Source organism: Myxocyprinus asiaticus, chromosome 41 (assembly GCF_019703515.2).
Source record: "Myxocyprinus asiaticus isolate MX2 ecotype Aquarium Trade chromosome 41, UBuf_Myxa_2, whole genome shotgun sequence".
NCBI lineage: Eukaryota > Metazoa > Chordata > Actinopteri > Cypriniformes > Catostomidae > Myxocyprinus > Myxocyprinus asiaticus.
In genome coordinates, this window is record NC_059384.1 from 28,902,839 (window position 1) to 28,928,341 (window position 25,503).

The following is a 25,503-nucleotide window of genomic DNA, read 5'->3' on the forward strand; positions in this document are numbered from 1 at the left end:
GATAGTTAAAGCCCTTCGAAATCTTTTTGTACCCTTTTCCTAACCTGTGCCTTTCCACAATTTTATCCCAGAGCCCTTTTGAAAGCACCTTTCCAACCATGGTGAATTCTTGAATTCATTACTATGCACTACTAGTAATAGAATCTTTATGGAACAGCCAGTTTTAATCTATAGTAATCTAAACCACTACAATTGATGTCAGGTGGGGGCCAGTTTGCCAGGTATGTGATATGAAAGTTGATTGGTTGCATCTGAGCAAGTTTGTAATGGTTACTGTAAGGGGGCTAATCACATATTTAAACCAGGTATTTTACAAATCATTTTTTAGAACTGTTCAGAATTTTTTTTTTTTTTTACCTTATTTTCACTTTGTTGAAGATTATAATGTTAAAATACAGTTGGAAAAGAATTTATTTAAATTTCCATGGTGTACAGTGGCAAATGATACAAATTTTGACAAGGTATGATGAATTTCTTTCGGTACAATATATTCATAAAAATGAGTACTAAATGTCGATTTTCTGGCAGCGATGTGAATTATCAGTATCCCAAATGCATGTATACATAGATATTATATATGCTATTTGTTACTCAAATTGGCACTGTTGTTTCAGTGATTGACTTGATTTACATGTGACTGCTATTTGATGAAGAAACAACATGGAAGTAAACTGTAAGTTGTATGTCTATTTAGACTCAACAAGTGCCTTAGAAAATATATATGTTTAGCTTATGTGTTGCTGTTGTGTTATGTGTAGCTCAATAGGTTTGACAGAGAGCTGCATCTCATAAAATTTCAACATTGAAATAATGAATCCCAATATATAATTTGTTGCATCATCTCTTCGATAAATGAAAAATGAAACATCAAAATGTAACAGAATATGTACTATTCTGTTATTTTCTAATTGTCTTGAAAATGTTACACTATATAATATACCTTTGTAGATCCATTGGTGACAGATATATGTGCTGGGTCACTTAAAAATTGAGGTATGTAATAATGTTTGACAAAACATGCAGTTAAGGGTTAATATAGACATTTGCTTTGAAGAATGCACAAAAATCTCAATGTCCAAAGCTTGTAGAGATTACAGCAGAAGGTTGGTGTTATGAAATATCACGTGAACTCAAAGTAAACTTCTCATAAACATCTCATTATTTTCTGCACACCATCCAAAAGCATTAATAAACCTTACAGACAAACTTTAATGGTATGATCCAATAATACATGCTGAATAAAGTCTTTGTTTTAATTTAAATATCTCTCTTTGTCATCAGATATGGTGCAAATGCTAAAGTTGTCCACTTCCTGGGACAGATGAAGCCATGGAGCTACACATACGACCCCAAACAGAGGAGAGTGCGAGGGGACGTTCAGGAAGCGTCTCACCCTAGCTTCCTCCTGGAGTGGTGGGCTCTGTACAGCAGTGAAGTTGTGCCCATGCTGTTCAGAGAATATGGAGACCAGCCCTTCCACTCTGGCTGTGAGGTGAGACCTCAACAGAAACACAGACTACTTCTGTACAAAATAATACAATAAGCATTTCCAGAATTCTGGAATTGTCAAATCATCCCCATTCACATGCTTATAATATGCACTAAAGGTATTTTGCTGGTGATGAGAAAACAAGCAAAAATCACATTTACAGTAATCCACTTACAATGGAAGTCTTTGAGGTAAGGCATCACACTGGGATACATTTTTAATACAGTCCATTTTGAAAGTCTAACCACAAGACCTAAACATTACATGTGTTTACATGAGACTAATGTTCAAATTGCTTATCTTGTCTCTTTGGTTTAAGATGCTCATTTTTTTCTACAAAACTATCAAGTTATTATTTAAAAACAAAAATGCAATTCAAACCTCTGGTATGATGTGCATGTTTTTAATTTCTGAGTTCAAAGTCATTTTGATTATTTTTTTTTTTAATTCATAATTTTTATTTTTTTTTTTTTTTTTCTGTGGCTTAAAGTAAAAACTGTCCAAGTGGTGCATCGGTCTGGAGACAGTTAAAAAGTTTATATATATATATATATATATATATACACACATACACACTGGCGGCCTAAAGTTTGGAATAATGTATAGATTTTGCTCTTATGGAAGGAAATAGTTACTTTTATTCACCAAAGTGGCATTCAACTGATTACAATGTAAATGGAGGTTCATAAAATAGTGTTCATAAAAGGGGGAATCTGGCATCCTCGCGGTGAACGGGGCTCCGTGAAAGGGGCGGGGTGGTGTCCATAGGAAAGCCCAGGTACGGGCTGGGTCAGACGGCCGCTCACGCTCCCCTCCAAAGTCCACGGCGTGTGGGGCGGTGGCGTCACTGGCGGCCTGTCTTCCCAGGCCTGCGGCAAGCATGAGGGGAAGGCAGCCCGGCATCTAGCCCGTCGGCGGCAATGTGAGCAGTTTACCCCCGGCAAATGTTCAGAATGTCTTAAACTACTTCAAAGAGTTCTCATCAACAAATCCTCCACGTGCAGCAATGACAGCTTTGCAGATTCTTGGCATTCTAGCTGTCAGTTTGTCCAGATACTCAGGTGACATTTCACCCCACACTTCCTGTAGCACTTGCCATAGATGTGGCTGTTCTGTCGGGCACTTCTCACACACCTTACAGTCTAGCTGATCCCACAAAAGCTCAATGGGGTTAAGATCTATAACACTCTTTTCCAATTATCTGTTGTTTAATGTCTGTGTTTCTTTGCCCACTCTAACCTTTTCTTTTTGTTTTTCTGTTTTAAAAGTGGCTTTTTCTTTGCAATTCTTCCCATAAGGACTGCACCCCTGAGTCTTCTCTTTACTGTTGTACATGAAACTGGTGTTGAGCGGGTAGAATTCAATGAAGCTGTCAGCTGAGGGCATGTGAAGCGTCTATTTCTCAAACTAGAGACTCTTATGTACTTATCCTCTTGTTTGGTTGTACATCTGGCCTTCCACATCTGTTTCTGTCCTTGTTAGAGCCAGTTGTCCTTTGTCTTTGAAGACTGTAGTGTACACCTTTGTATGAAATCTTCAGTTTTTTGGCATTTTCAAGCATTGTATAGCCTTCATTCCTCAAAACAATGAGTTTCTAGAGAAAGCTGTTTCTTTTTTGCCATTTTTGACCTAATATTAACCTTAAGACATGCCAGTCTATTGCATACTGTGGCAACTCAAAAACAAACACAAATACAATGTTAAGCTTAATTTAATGAAACAAATAGCTTTCAACTGTGTTTGATAAAATGGCAAGTGATTTTCTAGTACCAAATTAGCAATTTAGCATGATTACTCAAGGATAAGGTGTTGGAGTGATGTCTGCTGGAAATGGGGCCTGTCTAGATTTGATCAAAAATGACTTTTTTCAAATAGTGATGGTGTTGTTTTTTACATCAGTAATGTCTTGACTATACTTTGTGATCAGTTGAATGCCACTTTGGTGAATTAAAGTACCAATTTCCTTCCGAAACAGCAAACTCTGTACATTATTCCAAACTTTTGGCCACCAGTGTGTGTATATACTGTGTATATAATAATAATAATAAAGCTACAAATCTTGGGAAAGAAAAGAATTGTTCACATAAGTAGTTTGGAATAATCTTTTATTATTATTTCTTAAATTAACAGTGAAACAATTTTGAAAAGATTATTAATATTTGGAAAAACTTCTGTCAACCAAATCAGGTGGTATAACCAACATGCAGGTAGCTTTTTAAAATAAAATAATACAGAGAGGACATTTTTAGACCTTCATTACAGTGTGAATTTTTAAAAACAATATTTGGTATTTTGACATTATGAAAAGGAAAATTTTGTTCAGGTCAAATGGAGTAACCCTGAGAAAACTTGATATTTGTGTCTCAAAAAAAAAAATTGTTTACTGTGGCAGGGTGAGCAAGAGGCATTTATTGGAAACAATAATAAACGTAAATGTCCAAAAGGGGAAATAAAGTGTCCAAGGGGGAATAGTGTTCATAAAAGGGGGAATCTGGCATCCTCGCGGTGAACGGGGCTCTGTGAAAGGGGCGGGGTAGTGTCCATAGGAAAGCCCAGGTATGGGCTGGGTCAGTTGGCTGCTTACGCTCCCCTCCAAAGTCCACGGCGCATGGGGTGGCAGTGTCACTGGCGGCCTGTCTTCCCAGGCCCACGGCAACCATGAGGGGAAGGCGGCCCGTCGCATCTAGCCCATTGGCGGCAACGTGAGCAGTTCACCCCCGGTGACTCATTACGACGTCCGGGGGTCCGAAGAACGGGTCCGGCAGCGTGTCCACTAGTCCAATCCCTCCCAGCTCTAGTCCTGGGCGTGCGAGGATGCCAGTGTGTGCACACATGGAGATTTGAATCCAGCACCCCGAGAAGAGGTGCGAACTGCGTTTTAAAGACAGCGGTGATGAAGCATTATCCCCATCAGGTGTGCTTCATTCACCGCTGACCAAACGAGTCTTATTAATTATGCACCTCTTCTTGCTCTCCCGCCCAACTCCCGTCGTGAGCCTGGCTGAAGGGTGGCCCTAAGATGCTGGGCGACGTTGACGAGCCAGAGGGGCGGATCATTCCGCCACATCTCCCCCCACCAAGCCTCACCCCATCGGCACCTCCTCCCACGCTTACATCAAATCATGGGCCAGCTCCTCCTCTCACTTGCACCCAGGTGGGAACAGAGAAAAAACACGAATTAATATGACAGCCTCAGCCAGCTACAGGGTAAATGCTTATTAAGTGCCACTTACTCTTTGCTGCAGCTGGGAGGCCATCCTTGTGTTTTCTCCGCCCCACTCCATGCTTTCCATCGAACCGGCGAATGAGAGGAATAGTGACGTAACTGTTGGTACCCAACTGTGCCGTCTTTGCCCACAAAAGTGCCCGCATTCTCCACCACTGTGGCAGGGTGAGCAAGAGACACAGTGGGTGTGGCGTCAAGCCTCGGAGAGGCATTTATTGGAAACAGTAATAAACTTAAAAATGTCCAAAAGGGGTAATAAAGTGTCCAAGGGGGAATAGTGTTCATAAAAGGGGGAATCTGGCATCCTCACGGTGAACGGGGCTCCGTGAAAGGGGCGGGGTGGTGTCCATAGGAAAGCCCAGGTACGGGCTGGGTCAGACGGCCGCTCACGCTCCCCTCCAAAGTCCGCGGCGTGTGGGGCGGTGGCGTCACTGGCGGCCTGTCTTCCCAGGCCTGCGGCAAGCATGAGGGGAAGGCGGCCCGGCATCTAGCCCGTCGGCGGCAATGTGAGCAGTTTACCCCCGGCAACTCATTATGGCGTCCGGGGGTCCGAAGAACGGGTCCGGCAGCACGTCTACTCGTCCGATCCCTCCCAGCTCTAGTCCTGGGCATGCGAGGATGCCAGTGTGTGCACACATGGAGATTTGAAGCTGGCTTCCCGAGAAGAGGTGCGCACTGCATTTTAAAGACAGCGGTGATGAAGCATTATCCCCATCAGGTGTGCTTCATTCACCGCTGACCAAACGAGTCTTATTAATTATGCACCTCTTCTCGCTCTCCCACCCAGCTCCCGCCATGAGCCTGGCTGAAGGGAGGCCCTAAGAGGCGGGGCGACGATGACGAGCCAGAGGGGTAGATCATTCCGCCACATTACCTTGAATGTTAGAGTATGTTATATATATATATATATATATATATATATATATATATATATATATATATATATATATATATATACATTGTCATGTGAAAAAGAAAGTACACCCTCGTATGGTTTGTATGGTTTTACATATCAGGACATAATAAAAATCATCTGGTATAATCACCTTAGCAGGTCTTAAAATTAGGTAAATACAACCTCAGATGAACATCAACACATGACATATTACACCGTGTCATTATTTATTTAACAAAAATAAAGCCAAAATGGAGAATCCATGTGTGAAAAACTAAGTACACCCTTACTGCTTCCATAGGAATTAAGAGGCTAAGTAGTAGCCAGGTGCTGCTAATCAAATGCCCTTGATTAATTGATCATCAGCAAGTGTGACTACCTCTATAAAAGCTGAAGTTTTGGCAATTCGCTGGTCTGGAGCATTCAGGTGTGTGTTAACACAATGCCAAGGAGGAAAGACATCAGCAATGATCTTAGAGAAGCAATTGTTGCTGCCTATCAATCTGGGAAGGGTTATAAGGCCATTTCCAAGCCAAGTCCATCATTCTACAGTGAGAAAGTTTATTCACAAGTGGAAAACATTCAAGACAGTTGCCAATCTTCCCAGGAGTGGAAGTCCCAGCAAATTCACCCCAAGGTCAGACCGTGCAATGCTCAGAGAAATTGTAAAAAACCCAAGAGTTACATCTCAGACTCTACAGGCCTCAGTTAATGACAGTACAATTAGAAAAAGACTGAACAAGTATGGTTTGTTTGGAAGGGTTGCCAGGAGAAAGCCTATTCTCTCTAAAAAGAACATGGCAGCACGGTTTAGGTTTGCAAAGTTGCATCTGAACAAACCACAAGACTTCTGGAACAATGTCCTTTGGACAGATGAGACCAAAGTGAAGATGTTTGGCCATAATGCACAGCGCCATGTTTGGCGAAAACCAGCACAAACACCTCATACCAACTGTCAAGCATGGTGGTGGAGGGGTGATGATTTGGGCTTGTTTTGCAGCCACAGGACCTGGGCATCTTGTAGTCATTGAGTCAACCATGAACTTCTCTGTATACCAAAGTATTCTAGCATCAAATGTGAGGCCATCTGTCCAACAGCTGAAGCTTGGCTGAAATTGGGTCATGCAACAGGAAAATGATCCCAAGCACACCAGCAAATCTACAACAGAATGGCTGAAAAAGAAAAGAATCAAGGTGTTGCAATGGCTCAGTCAAAGTCTAGACCTCAACCTGATTGAAATGCTGTGCCGGGACCTTAAGAGAGCTGTGCATAAACAAATGCCCGCAAACCTCAGTGAACTGAAGCAACATTGTAAAGAAGAGTGGGCCAAAATTCCTCCACAACGATGTGAGAGACTGATAAAATCATACAGAAAACGGTTACTTGACGTTATTGCTGCTAAAGGTGGTTCTACAAGCAATTGAATCATAAGGTGTGCTTAGTTTTTCACACATGGCTTCTCCATTTTGGCTTTATTTTTGTTAAATAAATCATGACATAGTGTAATATGTCATGTGTTGTTGTTCATCTGAGGTTGTATTTACATAATTTTAAGACCTGCTAAGGACCAGATGATTTTTATTATGTCCTGATACGTAAAACCATAGAATTCAAGGAGGGTGTACTTTCTTTTACTCTCTCTGTGTGTGTGTGTGTGTGTATATATATATATATATATATATATATATATATATATATATATATATATATATATATATATATATATATATACAGTTGTGCTCAAAAGTTTGCATACCCTGGCAGAAATTGTGAAATTTTGGCCCGCATTCTCCACCACTGTGTGCAGTCTTTTATTTAAGGATAGTGATCATATGAAGCCATTTATCATCACATAGTTGTTTGGCTCCTTTTTAAATCATAATGATAACAGAAATCACCCAAATGGCCCTGATCAAAAGTTTACATACCCTTGAATGTTTAGCCTTGTTACAGACACACAAGGTGACACACACACAGGTTTAAATGGCAATTAAAGGTTAATTTCTCACACCTGTGGCTTTTTAAATTGCAATTAGTGCCTGTGTATAAAGTTTGTTAGCTCTCACGTGGATGCACTGAGCAGGCTAGATACTGAGCCATGGGGAACAGAAAAGAACTGCCAAAAGACCTGCGTAACAAGGTAATGGAACTTTATAAAGAGCACAACTGTATATGTAAAGATGGAAAAGGATATAAAAAGATATCCAAAGCCTTGAAAATGCCAGTCAGTACTGTTCAATCACTCATTAAGAAGTGGAAAATTCGGGGATCTCTTAATACCAAGCCAAGGTTAGGTAGACCAAGAAAGATTTCAGCCACAACTGCCATAAGAATTGTTCGGAATACAAAGAAAAACCCACAGGTAACCTCAGGAGAAATACAGGCTGCTCTGGAAAAAGATGGTGTGGTTTTTTCAAGGAGCACAATACGACAATACTTGAACAAAAATGAGCTGCATGGTCGAGTTGCCAGAAAGAAGCCTTTACTGCGCCAATGACACAAAAAAGCCCAGTTACAATATGCCCAACAACAGCTTGACATGCCTCACAGCTTCTGGCACACTGTAATTTGGAATGACGAGACCAAAATAGAGCTTTATGGTCATAACCATAAGCGCTATGTTTGGAGAGGGGTCAACAAGGCCTATAGTGAAAAGAATACCATCCCCACTGTGAAGCGTGGTGGTGGCTCACTGATGTTTTGGGGGTCTGTGAGCTCTAAAGGCACGGGAAATCTTGTGAAAATTGATGGCAAGATGAATGCAGCATGTTATCAGAAAATACTGGCAGACAATTTGCATTCTTCTGCACGAAAGCTGCACATGGGACGCTCTTGGACTTTCCAGCACGACAATGACCCTAAGCACAAGGCCAAGTTGACCCTCCAGTGGTTACAGCAGAAAAAGGTGAAGGTTCTGGAGTGGCCATCACAGTCTCCTGACCTTAATATCATCGAGCCACTCTGGGGAGATCTCAAACGTGCGGTTCATGCAAGACGACCAAAGACTTTGCATGACCTGGAGGCATTTTGCCAAGACGAATGGGCAGCTATACCACCTGCAAGAATTTGGGGCCTCATAGACAACTATTACAAAAGACTGCACACTGTCATTGATGCTAAAGGGGGCAATACACAGTATTAAGAACTAAGAGTATGCAGAATTTTGAAGAGGGGTCATTTCATTTTTTTCTTTGTTGCCATGTTTTGTTTTATGATTTTGCAATTCTGTTATAACCTACAGTTGAATATGAATCCCATAAGAAATAAAAGAAATGTGTTTTGCCTGCTCACTCATGTTTTCTTTAAAAATGGTACATATATTACCAATTCTCCAAGGGTATGCAAATTTGAGCACAACTGTATATAAACTCAGCAAAAAAGAAATGTCCCTTTTTCAGGACACTGTATTTTAAAGATAATTTTGTAAAAATCCAAATTACTTTACAGATCTTTATTGTAAAGGGTTTAAACAATGTTTTCCATGCTTGTTCAATGAACCATAAACAATTAATGAACATGCACCTGTGGAACAGTCGTTAAGACTTACAGACTTCCAGACGGTAGGCAATTAAGGTCACAGTTATTTAAACTTAAAACACCAAATGAAAGATGCCAGGGTCCATGCTCATCAGCGTGAACGTGCCTTAGGCATGCTGAATGGAGGCAAGAGGCCTGCAGATGTGGCCAGGGCAATAAATTGCAATGTTCGTAATGTGAGACGCCTAAGACAGCGCTACAGGGAGATAGGAAGAACAGCTGATCATCCTCGCAGTGGCAGACCATGTGTAACAACACCTGCACAGGATTGGTACATCCGAATATCACACTTGTGGTACAGGTACAGGATGGCAACAACAACTGCCAGAGTTACACCAGGAACACACAATCCCTCCATCAGTGCTCAGACTGTCCGCAATAGGCTGAGAGAGGCTGGACTGAGGGCTTGTAGGCCTGTTGTAAGGCAGGTCCTTACCAGACATCACCGGCAACAACGTCGCCAATGGGCACAAACCCACCTTCGCTGGACCAGACAGGACTGGCAAAAAGTGCTCTTCACTGACAAGTCTCGGTTTTGTCTCACATGGGGTGATGGTCGGACTCGCGTTTATCATCGAAGGAATGAGCGTTACACCGAGGCCTGTACTCTGGAGCGGGATCGATTTGGAGGTGGAGGGTCCGTCATGGTCTGGGGCGGTGTGTCACAGCATCATCGGACTGAGCTTGTTGTCATTGCAGGCAATCTCAATGCTGTGTGTTACAGGGAAGACATCCTCCTCCCTCATGTGGTACCCTTCCTGCAGGCTCATCCTGACATGACCCTCCAACATGACAATGCCACCAGCCATACTGCTCATTCTGTGTGTGATTTCCTGCAAGACAGGAATGTCAGTGTTCTGCCATGGCCAGCAAAGAGCCCGGATCTCAATCCCATTGAGCACGTCTGGGACCTGTTGGATCGGAGGGTGAGGGCTAGGGCCATTCTCCCCAGAAATGTCCGGGAACTTGCAAGTGCCTTGGTGGAAGAGTGGGGTAACATCTTATAGCAAGAACTGGCAAATCTGGTGCAATCTATGAGGAGGAAATGCACTGCAGTACTTAATACAGCTGGTGGCCACATCAGATACTGACCCCCTTTGTTCAGGGACACATTATTCCATTTCTGTTAGTCACATGTCTGTAAAACTTTATGTCTTCTGTGAAAGTTTATGTCTTAGTTGTTGAATCTTTTTATGTTCATACAAGTATTTACACATGTTAAGTTTGAGGATGTTTCTTTATATATATATATATATATATATATATATATATATATATATATATATATATATATATATATATAACATTTATTAAATTAACAAGGACTTTTTCTATGAAATTGACACGTTTTAAACTATTTATTTTATTATATTTTTTTTAAGATTTCTGATTTTTATCAACCAGACGTTCATCTTGAAAAGTAGTTTCACTGCTAAAAGGTCAATTTGACAACATAAGAGCTAAAATAGCACACATTTTGAGCTGAACAAATAATATAAGCACTTTAATAAAAATATGAACTTTACATTTTATGCTTTTAACCTGCTTTGCCCCATAGACGTCCATTGTAAGTGCATTATAAATGCTTAAATCAAATTTACTGTATGTAGATCAAAATAATTTTCTGTGGTATTTGACAGCAGAGCACAAGATGCTGTTTTGAACTCATAATAGTACCTTTAAGTTTGCTAATGGGGTTTGTTTCCCATTTAAATTAATATCATACAATACAGAGATGAAAGTTTAACAATCTGTTATGCTCAAAATTTTTAATTTCTCTCTTGTCAGGAGGATGTTGCACCGAGTCAGGATGCTCCACTGCCCATGTCCTCAGCAGAGCGCAAGCAGAAATGGGAACAGGGCCAGGCCGACTACATGGGAATAGATTCTTTTGACAACATCCAGAAAAAGCTTGATGCTTTCCTTAAATAAAAAGAAATGGTTGAGGGAATTACATAACGTGAATGCTCACTGTGCAGTTTTACAAAGTGACAGTTCAAACACATGTAGATTCACTGTTATAATTCCCTTTGAAATTTGGGAGCGTATTCTTTCAGCTATGCAAGACTGTCACTTTGCAGTACACTAACTCGCACTCTTTTTCTTTTCATTCACTGTGAAACAAGCACTTATTTACGGGCTGATAGAAACCTTCTTATGCAAAATGTGACTTCTAAAGTACACAGCAATTTCATGGACTTATAAAGGGAGTTTTTTTTTTTTTTTGTAATATATATATAAAGTTTTCAACTTTCATAACACCTGGTGACGGTTTTGGAACTAGGTGACACCACTCGTGCTAAATGAACCCTCAAACCATAATTTAATTTTTTACAAAAAAGAAAATTCTGGAAGACACAAACTGCTTTTTCCACCTTAATTTAATCATTTTTAAAGGTTTAAAATGTTACAGGCTCTGCTGTTTTTTTTTTTTTTTTTTTTATCTTCATTACTCTGTTTTTACATGATGGTAACTGTTCTCTGGTTTACAGCTGTTATTACTATGTGCAATATATGGGCACTTTTCTGTTTCTCTTTTTTATATATATACATCTTTTGTCTGTATTTTTCTTTTGTCTTATTTTTTTCTATCTCTGTTTCTCTTTATCCAGTGTTACGGGGCCTTTGTCCCCTCCAACTGCAAAATAAATCCATTAAAATTATCATATGTGTCATATTTATTCCTTTTGCATAATTATTTTCTTTATTTTAATTTATGTTAGTATTAGGGCCAGGTAAACATATTAATTTATAGTGAGAATAAGTAAGAATTTACCTCAGTTATCTAAAAATCATGTTTACTTTGCACTAATACTTTATCATATTCTGATAAATCATTTTATTTAAAAAAAAAAAAAAAAACTTCATTGTTTATCACAAATTTAACTTGTTCAGAGTTGATAAATTGAGCTCATAATATGTGCTACAGCACTACTCTGTGGAACTTTGTGAAGCTGCATCCTAACTGCTATTTTTCCTTTGATCTATCTATTGTATCATGCTTAATTTATAGGTGCATTACACTGACCAACAGATAACATACAGTATATGATAAAAACTAATGTTTCTTCTACTAAGAAGAACAATTAATAACTTATTAATAACCATCAATCAAACAAACAAGCAACATCCATAATAAAATACAGAGTACAGAAAGTTTGTGGCATTACAGTTCTCACTGGCTATAAATAAGTTAATGATTTAAATAATTAAAGCTACAACACTCAATTCAATGTTCTCTTTACCTATAAAATAGTAAATCTGGATTTCTTATATTCTGTTGTCATTTAATCAAAATAAAACTTTGTCATAAAAAAAAAAATAAAAAAAATATGTTAAAGGAATGTTCCAGTTTCAATACAAGTTAAGCTTGTGGCATAATTATGATTATAACAAAAATTAATTTGACTCATCGCTCGTTTTCTTTAAAAAAAAAAAAAAAAAAAAAAGCAAAAATCTGGGTTACAGTGAGGGCCCAGAAGTGAAAGTGAATGGGGGCCATTTGTGTGTGTGTGTGTGTGTGTGTGTGTGTGTGTGTGTTAAAAGACTCACTGTTTTGTGTGTGTGTTAAAAGACTCACTGTTTTAAAAGTTTAGCCAGAAGACATAAACAGTGGTGTATTAGTGTCTGAAGAGGTGGGCATACTGTGAAATTATTAAGAACAATGAACGTTCTGACTGGTGGATCAGTTAAGTCGGACTGTCTGTCTTGCCTGTGCCATCAGTTGCGCTCCCGCCTCCCACAGCTAAGTGCGCATTTAGGGAGATGGCTGCGTCCAAAACCAAAGGTAGCTGTCTTGTTGCCTCACTGTCCCATCAGTCAGTGACTCAACAGACAGCATTTGCGTATGAAGGTATACCCAGAAACTGGTTTTGGACAGGCTATTGAGGCAGCATATGGTCACATCGTTGCTATGATATCAGCAAATGATTATTGCCATCTGGTGTCCACTAAAGGTAACATGTCTCCTTCGTTCAGTCCAACTGAACCACAATGATCAAATAATCTAGAATATATATATATATATATAAATTTTGGTAATCAACATTATGCCACAAATGTTGTCGACTGAGCTTGTATTGAACCCGGAACATTCCCTTGAATATACACAGATTTACATATTTATGAGATGATACAGATCCCACAGAAAATGTTACAACTTCTTTTGTTTTAATGTGATTGTCAGACCCTTAACAAAAATTATTTTGATACAGATATCGTGCATGTAAATAAACTCATAAACTGCCAAGGAAAACGTGTCCAATAACCATCTTTTTCAGCATTATCATTTTAAAAGCAAAATCTAAAATCCCAGTTAAAATCAGAACATTCCCCTAACCTTCCCGTTTATTTATTTTTGGAAACCAATTCCTAACGTTCTAGAAACGTTCTCTTCAGACTCTATTTTTATAACCCTAAACGTACCACGAACGTTGCAGGGACGTTTTCGTATGACAACCTAAAAATAACTTATACAGAATGTTCTCTAATGGTTATTTTATTTTATTTTTATAACCAAAAACTAATCTTACAAGAACGTTGCAGTGAGTTTAATTGCGTTATACTTGTATTGTTGTTTTTAGGTTTTAATGTTAAGGTTAATGGAATGTTTATTCAGTTTTTAATTCCTATCAATACATTTCTGATTTCAAAAACCCTAGTCTGTGTTGAAGTATTGGTAACACTTTATAACAATGTTCCATTTGTAAACATTAGTTAACAACATTATTTAACATGAACTAACCAGGAACAGTGCTTTTACAGCATTTACTAACATCTTGGTTAATGTTAAATTCAACATATAGTAACACATTTTCAAAATCAAAAGTTGTAATATGTTAACATTACTTAATGCACTAGGAACAAATGTTTCTTGTCCAAAAGTTTCCATATCAAAATGTCACTTTAACAAAATAACTTTTAAAAGGTCGAGCAGATTGCATACAAATATTACTGAAAGTCCAATATAATCATAATGTATGCCTGTAGTACCTCCCCTCGAAAACATTCGCTCTTTTTAATGGGTAAAAAATATATATATATTTGCATCTATTTGCATAATTCATGAGCTATGACTGTATTGCACCGCCTCCGCGCGAGATGTCAACAGTTGTTCAAGATGGCTGCGCTGCCGCTGGTGAGAATTGCGCTGCTCATCGCGTTCTCGGTGTTTCTCACGCTCATCCTGGGATTTGGCCTGCCGTCCGCGCTCAACCTCATCGTTCGCAGCTGCGGCTTCCCGGAGGCGAGCGTTACAGAATGCATCGTGCTCATGTACGGGCTGTTCGTGCTGTACGTGGCCATGCCTCGACTGCCCCGCGGAACTGTAAAGGTACAGTACAGTGTGCATATTGTATGCATATTAAACACACGTTACAGCATTCCAGACAAATCCATTTGGGGACACATTTAGTTTTGTATTTAATGCTGACATGCATCATAGAGTGTGCCATGTAAGATATGCAACAAACAATGCATTTTTGTATGTGTGGCAGAAGTGGTAAAGTGCTTTTAAGATAATGATCTGTATTTATAATATACACATGTGGTGCACAAACACAAACTTTGTGGTGTATCAGATTATGCTTTGAGTCCTGATAGCATAAATGCTTGATTGAGATAAATCATTCACTCAACACATACCAAGTCATATTGTAGTTTAGTTGAGGTAGCAGTTTGATTTTTTTTTTCCAGGGCAGTGAATCGTTGGCACACTCCATTATCACACTCTTGTAATATTGCATAATATTTCCTTTGTAGGTTGATGGAAAGGCTGTGTTCATTACTGGCTGTGACAGTGGATTTGGACATGCCTTGGCCAAGCACTTGCACAAACTTGGCTTCACTGTGTTTGCAGCCTGTCTTTTTAAGGTAATAGCTCAACAATGCAACATGCAACTCGGTTTCAGTCAAGGTGGAAGTTTAGCTTGAGATGATGAAATATATTTCACAAGATTCTTGCAAATCATTTTTACAATAGCATAGTTTGCAACTGGTCTTTTGTCAACCGTTTTCCAACTAGGTGTGGGAAGTACGACCAAAACATATGAGTAATTTTATATTACATTACTGTAAATAACAATACCTATATGTATTTATCATAATATAATTATACTCCCATTATAGCCAATAAAAATCAGTCTTGACAAGATGCGCCCATCTGCGACAGTTGGAGTATGCTATTGTTTTGTTGGTGTCTCATTTTTAAATGACACCGTGGATGTACACTGATGAGCCAAAACATTATGACTTCTCACAGGTAAAGTGAATAATGTTGATCATCTCCTAACAAGGCCACATGTCAAGGTCTGGGTAGATGGTATGCAACAAACAATCAGTTCTCATAGTCAACGTGTTGACTGCAGGAGAAATGGGCAGCAGTAAAAACCTGAGCGACTCTGACAAGGGCCAAATTGTTATGGCCAGAAGACTGTATCCTAGCATCTCTGAAATGGCAAGGCTTGTGGGTTGCTCCCGGTCAGCAGTGGTGAGTACCAACCGACAGTGGTCCGAGGAGGGACAAACCATAAACCGGCAACAGGGTGTTGGGCACCCAAGGCTCATCAATGCGCGAGTGCAATGAAGGCTATCCCATCTGGTCCAATCGACAGAAGGTCTACTGTGGCACACGTCAAAGAACATTCTAATGATGGTTACGGGAGGAATGTGTCACGACACACAGTGCATCGCACCCTGATGCGTATGGGGCTGCGTAGCCTCAGGCTGGTCAAAGTGCCCATGATGACCCCTGTCCACCGTCGAAAGTGCCTACAATTGGCATGCGAGCATTGGAACTGGACCTTGGAGCAGTGGAAGAAGATTGTTTGGTCCAATGAGTCTCGTTTTCTTTTGCATCACGTGGACGGCCGTGTAGGGGTGTGCCGTTTACTTGGGGAAGTGATGGCACCAGGATGCACTGTGGGAAGACGACAAGCTGGTGAAGGGAGTATGATGCTCTGGGCAATGTTCTGCTGGAAAAACTTGGGTCCGGCCATTCATGTGGATGTCAGTTTGACACGTGCCACCTACCTAAACATCGTTGCAGACCAGGTACACCCCTTCATGGCAATGGTATTTCCTGATGGCAGTGGCCTCTTTCATTAGGATAATGTGCCCTGCCACACTGCACACATTGTTCGGGAATGGTTTGAAGAACATGATGAAGAGTTCAGGGTGTTGCCCTGGCCTCCAAATTCCCCAGATCTCAATCCGATTGAGCATCTATGAGATCTATGTGCTGGACCAACAAGTCCGATCCATGGTGGCTCTACCTCACATCTTACAGGACTTGAAGGATCTGCTGCTAATTTATTGGTGCCAGATACCACAGGACACCTTCAGGGCTCTTGTAGAGTCCATGCCTTGGCGGGTCGGTGCTGTTTTGGCGGCACGCGAAGGACAAACAGCATATTAGGCAGATGGTCATAATGTTTTGGCTCATCTGTGTATAGTACATTATAAAGGTCATTCTTCAATTGAAGTGGCAAACGCAGGGAATATATCTGTCAAAATGCTTGTATTCACTTAATAATATATTTTTAATAATATTTGCATATTTAAATAATATATTTTTTACAAATAAAGACAAATAAACTGAAGTAACTTTATAGTGTTTATTTTTAAAGGATTAAAATTTAAGATTTGAAAACTACTACTAATAAGATGAATTATCTTGTCATGAAGTTGAGGGACACAACTTCTTAAAATATCACAAAATATGTATTTTTCTTAACAATATTATTTAGGGCTGGGTATTGACAGATTTCACGATTCCATTTCGTTTCACAAGCTCTCGATTCTATTTATATTCTATTTGATATTGATTCATTTGGGTATATTTCAGTTATAATATCCCTTTTGTTTACATATTAAATAAATTCACTCCCAGCTAATGCTGTTTATTATACAGGTGACCTTCTAACTAGGTACATTCTGAAAATAAAAATTTGACTAATTATATATTTTATAATTTTTTCAACATTTTGGTCACAATCTAGCTTTTTAAGAATGAACAAATCAATGTTTTCAATCAATAAATATGATATTATATTGCATATATTAGATTTTGTTACTGTTTACAGATATTTAAATGGATTTGTTGAACAAGTGCTAAAACCCGGCATTTCTGTATAGAGTGTCTGTTAATGAGCATGTTAACAAGACTCGAAATGCTTTATCTTCTTTATCAGTGCTATGGCTTATTAGAATTAAATGTTTCTTTTTTTTTTTATCAACAAATGACTATAAAGAACACACAGGGTATTAAAGAGACATTATTCTTTGACAAATCGATTGCGTGGATCTCGTCTTTGGACACACATTACACGGAACAACTTTTATACTCAACACGCAGTGAAAGGATCTCGCTGCTGAATACTCCACCACTATACTACACAATCACTGGTGAGTGAAATCGAAACATTTACCAGCCAGTTGCCGTGTTATATATATATATATATATATATATATATATATATATATATATATATATATATATATATATAAACATGTAACCTTGTTACAAACACAAAGACACTCGCTTGAAGAAACACACTTTATTATATTTTTAAGAACAGTCAAAAGAAAAGCCGTCAATGCCTGTGTCTGATGTGCTGTTTGTTCAGAGGTATGCAGTAGGAGCGTCTCATGGAACACGCACATGTAAAGAGGTCATCTGAAAACTGTTTGCAAGAAGTGTTGTGTATGAGAATGCTGCAAATGACCTAAGACCATCTCAGGAGGTGCTCAGAGTTTAGTTTGCTTTATTTCCACAGAGCAGTTTGCGCTTAACATACATTGTGAACGCAACTCTGTAGGTTCGCTCAAAAATATCTTTGTATTACAGAAACAAAGACGAAAGTGATTAAATCATAAAATAATACAAGACCACGTTCACCTTGAACCTCAAATTGAGTTCTATTTTCTTTTCTTTAGGCAGCATTAACTGTATTAACGAAACGCAATACAAACACAAATTCGATAAGATTCAATAACACACATTCGGCAGCATTATTTTGGGAATACAATGGAATTTATTAGATTTATACCTAATATGAATCTGTAATATGTTAAACTTTCTATAGGTAATAGTTTATTTTTATTTATTATTATAATTATTATCTTTGCATTTATAATTGTCTTTAGTTCTTAATTTATTAGTAATTTTCCACCTGTTGTCGTAGACAGATACTTGCGTGATGACGCAAAATGTTTGGATTTGGGAAGGCGATTATATATGATTTTTGATCACTTTTTTTTTTCATTTTGTTTAAAGTTCTATTTGAATTTAGAAATATCTTTTACATTTTGTTTCAATAAATGAATAAAATGTTTAAAGCAAAATCAATAAAAGCAAAAATACTCAAAGTCCTACAGCAGGGAGGTTGACGATATAATCGGATCGCAATATTTTAAGGCGTAAAATATTTTTTACATATCACCAAACCCTATATTATACATCTTAAGCAATTTCCATTTTCATAATATAAGCCCTTTTTTTGTGTTAATAATTTTATATTGTTGCAAGTACATCCCAGTATACCACTTTGAGGTATGATTTAGTTACACATCATATTTCTTTAAATCAATGTATTATTGTTTTAAAAAACAAAATTTAACTTTTAACAATGCAAAACTGCTTTTCACATTACAGGATACAAATGTGTACTCATTTTATGATTTATTGGTATTTTAAGTCAATTCCTACTAGTTGAGGGACACCATCTGCTCCTGCAAATGAAGAATGGCCCATAAACAGTATAGCAGAATACCAGTACCAACCGGTTTACACATTTCTGCCTTCACACAGTACTGTCATAATGTCTAGCCCTAAATTCCAACTACCAACTTTATTCAAAATGTTGTGCATTTGTATCTGTGGAATAAGGATGGAGAAGGTGCAAAATATCTGGTGAATCTTCATTCTGAAAAGCTGAAGGTTGTACAGATGGATGTCTGCAGTGAGGAGCAGGTCTCTCAGGCCCTTCAGTTTGTGACCGCCAACCTAGAAAACCCAGAGAAAGGTGAGAGTTGGCTTGTCTTTTTGTCCTCGAATTGTATGGCGTAACTTTGAAGATTTTTAGAAGGTATGAACCTTTGTGAAATCCATGTTTGACGGTGTTTGCGATTGTATCTTATGCAGGTCTGTGGGCTGTGGTGAACAATGCTGGTATCTCGACATTTGGTGAGGTGGAGTTCACAACCATGGACACGTACAAGCAGGTTTCAGAAGTCAACCTGTGGGGCACCATCAGAGTGACCAAAGCCTTTCTGCCTCTTATCCGCAGAGCTAGAGGTAAAATACATTTAATCAAATAATAAAGTCGTAATAATCAAATACCTTTAGGGCAGAATCATACTGTACGCAAATGCAGATACAAATGCTTGGTCAAAGCATCGCAAGCGTGCAGTCTCGTTGTACATACTTAATTTACTCACCCTCATGCCATCCCAGATGTGTATGACTTTCTTTCTTCTGCAGAACACAAAGATTTTTAGAAGAACATCTCAGCTCTGTAGGTCCATTTAATGCAAGTGAATGGTGACCAGAACTTTGAATCTCCAAAAATCACAAAGGCAGCATCTCCAATGTGATTGGATCAGTCAATGTGAGCCCACTTTGAACGTTCTTCATAACAAATCTATTCCCCCAACTTAAGAGTGGGTCTTTTTAATGGGGGCCTTTAGCCCCTGCAACAAGGGGGCTTTTTTACCCAAAATATTATCTTTTCACTTATTTGACCGTTATTGAAACTTTTTATCCACCTAAAACAAAACTGAAAATGACATATGTTGAGTATAAGTCTCATCAATCATTCTCATAAATGTTAGATCAAATTACCCTAAAAAAAATCAACCATTAGACACTGCACGTGATGACCTCATGGATCAAAAACATTTTACAGTGCATAGTGACACACGTGTGTTTAGGAAAGTGCTGTGGTAGGTTTTGTTACTATTTAGGGTTTTGGGAAATAATAACATCAAAAGTGCCTTTTTACACTGGGAGGCCTTTAGCCCCATTGTACCCTAATGTTTCTTTGAAGTTGTTGCTCTGGTCAATCTTTCACTGAATTGAAGGAATGCTTGAACTGAGCTTAATGGATCAATGGTTCAAGAAAATGCACTTTGGAATTTGTGGCCTTGAGAACCATAATCATTGTTCTAGTTGACACATTGTTGGTGTGGGGCAACGTGACCAGGGGCCGATTACGCCAGCCATTCCTAGTTATAACTTAAATGGGCACTAATTTTTAACAAATATTTGAACGTTGCGCCATTCAACTTACAAAATTTAACGTATAAACTAAATCTTTACGCTACCACCAGGAGTAACGGTTGAAATAATAATAAAAAACTGACTGAATGACATGATCTCATCATTTGCATGACAGACTTCAGTGCTTTAGATGATGATGATTGCATTTGTTTATTTATGAGAGAAATGTATGTAAAAAACTGATTTCTTTGAAGCTTTTCAGCATGAAACCGATCTAAACGGTAGTGATGCACTAACATGAAAATTCTTGGCCGAAACCGAAAATTCTGGAAATACTGGGCCAGAAACCGAAAACTGAAAATGATTATTTTAAATTAGACTTTGTTTTGAATAACTGAACATATTCTAAATGTTATTATTTTGGATGCACCGTTAATGATAATAATAATAATAATAATAAAACGTTATATCATACAGTAATACAATTTCAGTTGTAATTTCTTAACATTTAAAACCCTCAGGCTTTTATTTTGGCGAGACACTCCAGGAAGCAGCACATCATCATGATCATATCATGAGCAGTGAGTGCCAGAGACCTTCTATACTGATATAACAACCACCGCTTGTTTTACCATAGGAGAGAGCGTAACGGTCAACTAGCGTTTTACAAGAGTCGCTGTTTGAAGATACCATACAAATAAATAGGGAGAGCTGTAAACTGACACCTACGTGACGTAAAATTGTCCGTGTCTTATTTTTTTATTGTAGTCAACTCCATACATATTTCATTCCAAAAAGATTGTTTAGTGTAAAACATGTTCATTAAGTAATGAGCCATTTCCTCACAAAAGTTTATTCAACACACTGAAGCACACCTTCTTGTCTCCTTGCCATGGTACCACCCATGGAATATCTACTGAACTGCCGGGTTATGCATTTTGTTGCAAACCTTGTAGGCTTCCCTTGGTAGAAGGGCTGTGGCGCACACTCTGTGTGCGTGCATGTCAACAACAAGCAGCACTCATTCACTGAAATGCACTGCGCATGCAAACTGTATATTTACGTACAGTATTAAACACATCCTTTGCTTTTCCCAAAACTATTGCATGGCTATATGAGACTTTGAACATAATGCACAAGTCATATGGAATTTTTTAATGGTGCTTTTATGCTTCTTTAATGTCATATTGAAGCTTGACAGTAACAGCTATGACACATAATAACACACATTATTGGAGTAATGGAAAAGCTCTTCATTAATGCACTAATAATAAGTGATCACTTCACTTCTAGGGATGAGGACTTTAACAATAAACATAAACAATGCTTTCTCACCATGTGAGTGTTTCTGTTACCGGATTTTAAAGTAATGGTTCCTGTTAACATTTTCATGCATCTAGCTCCACTGCTAAATGCATGATTTAAGACTATTCTACTGTTCAAGCAATAAGCATTCTTCTATGGGAGACTTAAAATTGGCACTTTAGTGAGGAGATTCAAAATTATTTAAAAAAATATGTACAATTATGATAGCTTGTGTGGAAAACATTGTTTTGCTTGAGCGTAACGTGTTTTAAACCTGGAACATGTCTTTAAAAATATATTTATATGAAATAATAACATTGTATTTGTTTGTTTGGTGACAGGACGCGTTGTAAACGTCACAAGCATGTATGGCAGAATGGGAAATTCTCTCCGATCTTCATACTGTGTCTCCAAATATGGCATAGAGGCGTTTTCCGACTGTCTCAGGTATGAAATGAAGGCCTGGGGCGTCAAAGTTTCAGTCATCGAGCCAGGAAACTTTATCATGGCCACGGGCATCCTCACTCGTGATATAGTAATGTCAACAGCAGAGAAGCTCTGGAAGGAGGCCCCCCCTGGTGTTCAGGAGGACTATGGAAAAGCTCACTTTGAAAAGTACATGGCTCTTATGCGCTCCTACTGCAACAGTGGCCAACGGGAAACTGAGCCCGTTTTAGACGACATCACAGATGCCATCACGTCCAACCAGCCCTACACACGGTACAACCCTATGGAACCAAACTGGTGGATTCGCATGCAAGTCATGACCCATCTTCCGGGAGCTATCGCCGACAGACTGTATTTCTAATGATATGACAACTCCCTGCCGTCCAATATATTGTTACAGGGTTAATCAATGAATTGTTGTTATATGCCTTGCACTGAACTCGACTGAATCAGTATATTGCTTTAATTTAGCTGTGCTCAGTTTTAAGAAGAATCACATAGATTTTAAAGGAATATTCTGGGTTAAATACAACTTAAGTTCTATCAATAGCATGTGGCATGCTATTGATTACCACAGAAAATAATGTTGACTCATCCCTCAGTCCAACATATTTACAGTAATGCACTTAAAATGGGAGTCAAGCAGCAGTCTTGGAGACCAAAAGTAGCTACAGTACTAACTTGTCCATTAACAAGCAACTTTCTCCAAGTAGCGTGACAAAATGCTATGTTATTTTTAATTTTATTCTAGCCAGGCGAAATGAGGCCATAATTACAGCTTTTTTCGCCTAAAACATCCTCCCTGTCTTATATAAAGCATTAGGAAGTCAGATTCATTTTAGCGAATTGGTTTGTTCAGCCAGTTTATAGAAATGAACTGCATTGTTAAAAACAGGTGCAGTGATTCATCCCCTGTACTGAAGTCCACGTGCAGCATTTGTAGCATCATTTATTTTTTTTTCTCCCCAATTTGGCATGCCCAATTCCCAATGCACTCTAGGTTCTCATGATGGGTGTCAATCCGGGTGGCGAAGGACGAATCTCAGTTGCCTCCGCATCTGAGACCGTCAGACCGCACGTGGCTTGTTGAGCGCGTTACCACGGAGACGTAGCGCATGTGGAGGCTCACGCTATACTCGGCATTCACGCACAACTCACCACACACCCCACCAAGAGCGAGAACCACATTATGGCGACCACGAGGAGGTTAACCCAACATGACTCTACCCACCCTAGCAACCTGGCCAACTGGTTGCTTAGGAAGCCTGACTAGAGTCACTCAGCACGCCCTGGATTCGAACTAGCATCATTTTGTTAAATGTTTAGTTAAATCTTGTTTGTGGGCACTTGAATTCTTCAGGAATTTTTTTTATTTTTCATTATAGCTGTAAAGTTTTATAAATGGTCCTTTTGAGGATTACCAACGTAATTCTTGGGGATGGAGCTTATTGGATGTAAACATTGCATGGTCACATATCAATAATTTTTATTTACTTTTATTTTTGTATTTCTGTGATGGTATTTTTATATCAAGAATGAACGGTTTTACTACTGCAAACGTAATAACAAATGTAAAAAAAAAAAAAGAAAAATAGCATTTTCACTAGTAGTACTTTCATTGCTGATACCAAAAATTAGAACTTTAACTAGTAAAAATGTATTTATGCATATTTATATTTCATATCCTGTACATGATTAAATGTCAAAAGGGCTGTGATAAGTGGTATCCTCACAAAGATATCAAACAAAACTAACCTGGTTTATTTGTTACCAGTTTTTTAGCAGTTGATTCAATATAATTTTGCACAGTCAAGGTTGGTGAGCGGTTAGCATGCTAACATGTATAAAGTTCAAGTGTTGTGGTTATACTGTTGAAACTGTGTAAAAGTTGCTTATTTTAAACATTAGGCTTCCATACTAAGAGCATTACTGTATATGCAGTAAGACTAAATTATTGTCTGTGGTAAACGACCGCGGGCCACAAATGCTATCTATGAAGCGTAAATTGTATTTAACCTGGAATATTTTAAATGTATGCACTCTGATTCACTTTATCATATTTAGGCTAATTAATTGTTCTTTTTTCAAGTATTTTGTTTCAACTTAATCATGCAGCTATTTCCATTGAGAGATGATGAATAACTTGAGGCCTAAAGCCAGAACAGGGTTGACAGGGTTACAGAGTGAGCACACATTCCCTTTATGAAAACTTCCACAAGATTCCGAGTCATTCTGTTATTAGATGTCCACTCAAGGTTTTTTGCTGAAACATTTTATTGAAATGAATCATGTCTAGGCAGGATCCCAATAGCGCTGTTCAATTGTGATGTCAATTTGTAGGCGAATCCGGAAGGCTAATTCGCCATGGGTTCCCTGTGGAATTTCCTATGGGTTTTTATAAAGGGGTTTTTAATAAGGTTTGTGGTAAACTTTGCTTAAAGACACTTGGAAGTTTTGTTCTACAGCGAGTAGCTAAATAAGGACTACAACTACCACAAGCATGTGAGTGTATGTGCCTGATGAAATGGAAAACCATTTCCAAAAAAACCCCCCAAAAAAATAGGGTGGCTTCAAAATTCACGTTTAGTATATGACTGCATAATTTATGTTGTAGAATAAAACATCTACGTATCTTCAAGTAATGTTTACCACAGACATTATGTTACTCATAAATCCAAAACTGCATTACAAAAACCCATAGGCTCAAAAATGCTAATTCTCTTCCAGGGTTTTGGAGTACAAACTGAACAGCTCTATACAGCGCAACAGTCTGTTTCCGGAAGTAAAATTTGCATTCATTTTTTCCATAGACTAATTGATTTTCAACAATAACTTATAAACCTTTAAGGACAGACCTTCCTTGAACTGCGAGGTTGTTCATCAATGGTATACATGCTTCCGTTGAAGTCAGCATTTTTTAAACTTAATTATTTAAAAATAGTGTTTGGTAGTGGAATTCTTAGTAAACAACTACATTACCCATGGTCCAGCAGAGAAAGCTTCACCAATCAGAGAACCACAGCCAACCAAACCCGCAAAACTTGCCTCGGAGCGACCGCCCACTCTAATGATGCAGTCGAGTTGGCGTCTCTTCACCCTTAAACTACTTATCTGTTTGTACATATCAGAATATTTTGCAATAAACGTAAAATATATTGTTTCTATACTTATACTATATAACACTCACATATAACAGGGATGCAGCCATGTCTTCATTATTGAAGGACAGTTGATAGTGTTTGTAAATGATGTCCTGTTGGCCACTGGAGGGAACAGTTGAGCTGGTAACTGAAGCAATCAACCTCTTTTTAAATTGCACCACACTTACAGTACAACAGTTTTATTGTATAGTGTACTGTACTATCAAAATATTGTTGAATAGCTA

At 38.4% G+C, this 25,503-nt stretch overlaps 2 protein-coding genes across 2 annotated transcripts in view; both read left to right on the forward strand.

Annotated features, from left to right (window-relative positions):
* LOC127431979 (glycogenin-1-like) overlaps nucleotides 1-11,799 on the forward strand; it is a 40,299-nt gene extending 28,500 nt beyond the window's left edge. The window contains exons 6-7 of the mRNA XM_051682686.1: nucleotides 1,282-1,492; nucleotides 10,937-11,799. Of these exons, the coding sequence (XP_051538646.1) occupies nucleotides 1,282-1,492; nucleotides 10,937-11,080 (355 nt within the window). The 3' untranslated portion in view covers nucleotides 11,081-11,799. The remainder of the gene's footprint in view (nucleotides 1-1,281; nucleotides 1,493-10,936) is intronic.
* A 2,363-nt stretch (nucleotides 11,800-14,162) lies between these two features.
* LOC127431978 (D-beta-hydroxybutyrate dehydrogenase, mitochondrial-like) lies at nucleotides 14,163-25,280 on the forward strand. Its single transcript, XM_051682685.1, has 5 exons — nucleotides 14,163-14,480; nucleotides 14,909-15,019; nucleotides 19,035-19,170; nucleotides 19,290-19,442; nucleotides 22,013-25,280. Exons 1-5 carry the CDS (start codon nucleotides 14,220-14,222, stop codon nucleotides 22,477-22,479), a joined length of 1,128 nt encoding a protein of 375 aa, XP_051538645.1. The 5' UTR covers nucleotides 14,163-14,219; the 3' UTR covers nucleotides 22,480-25,280.
* Nucleotides 25,281-25,503: the final 223 nt, after the last annotated feature.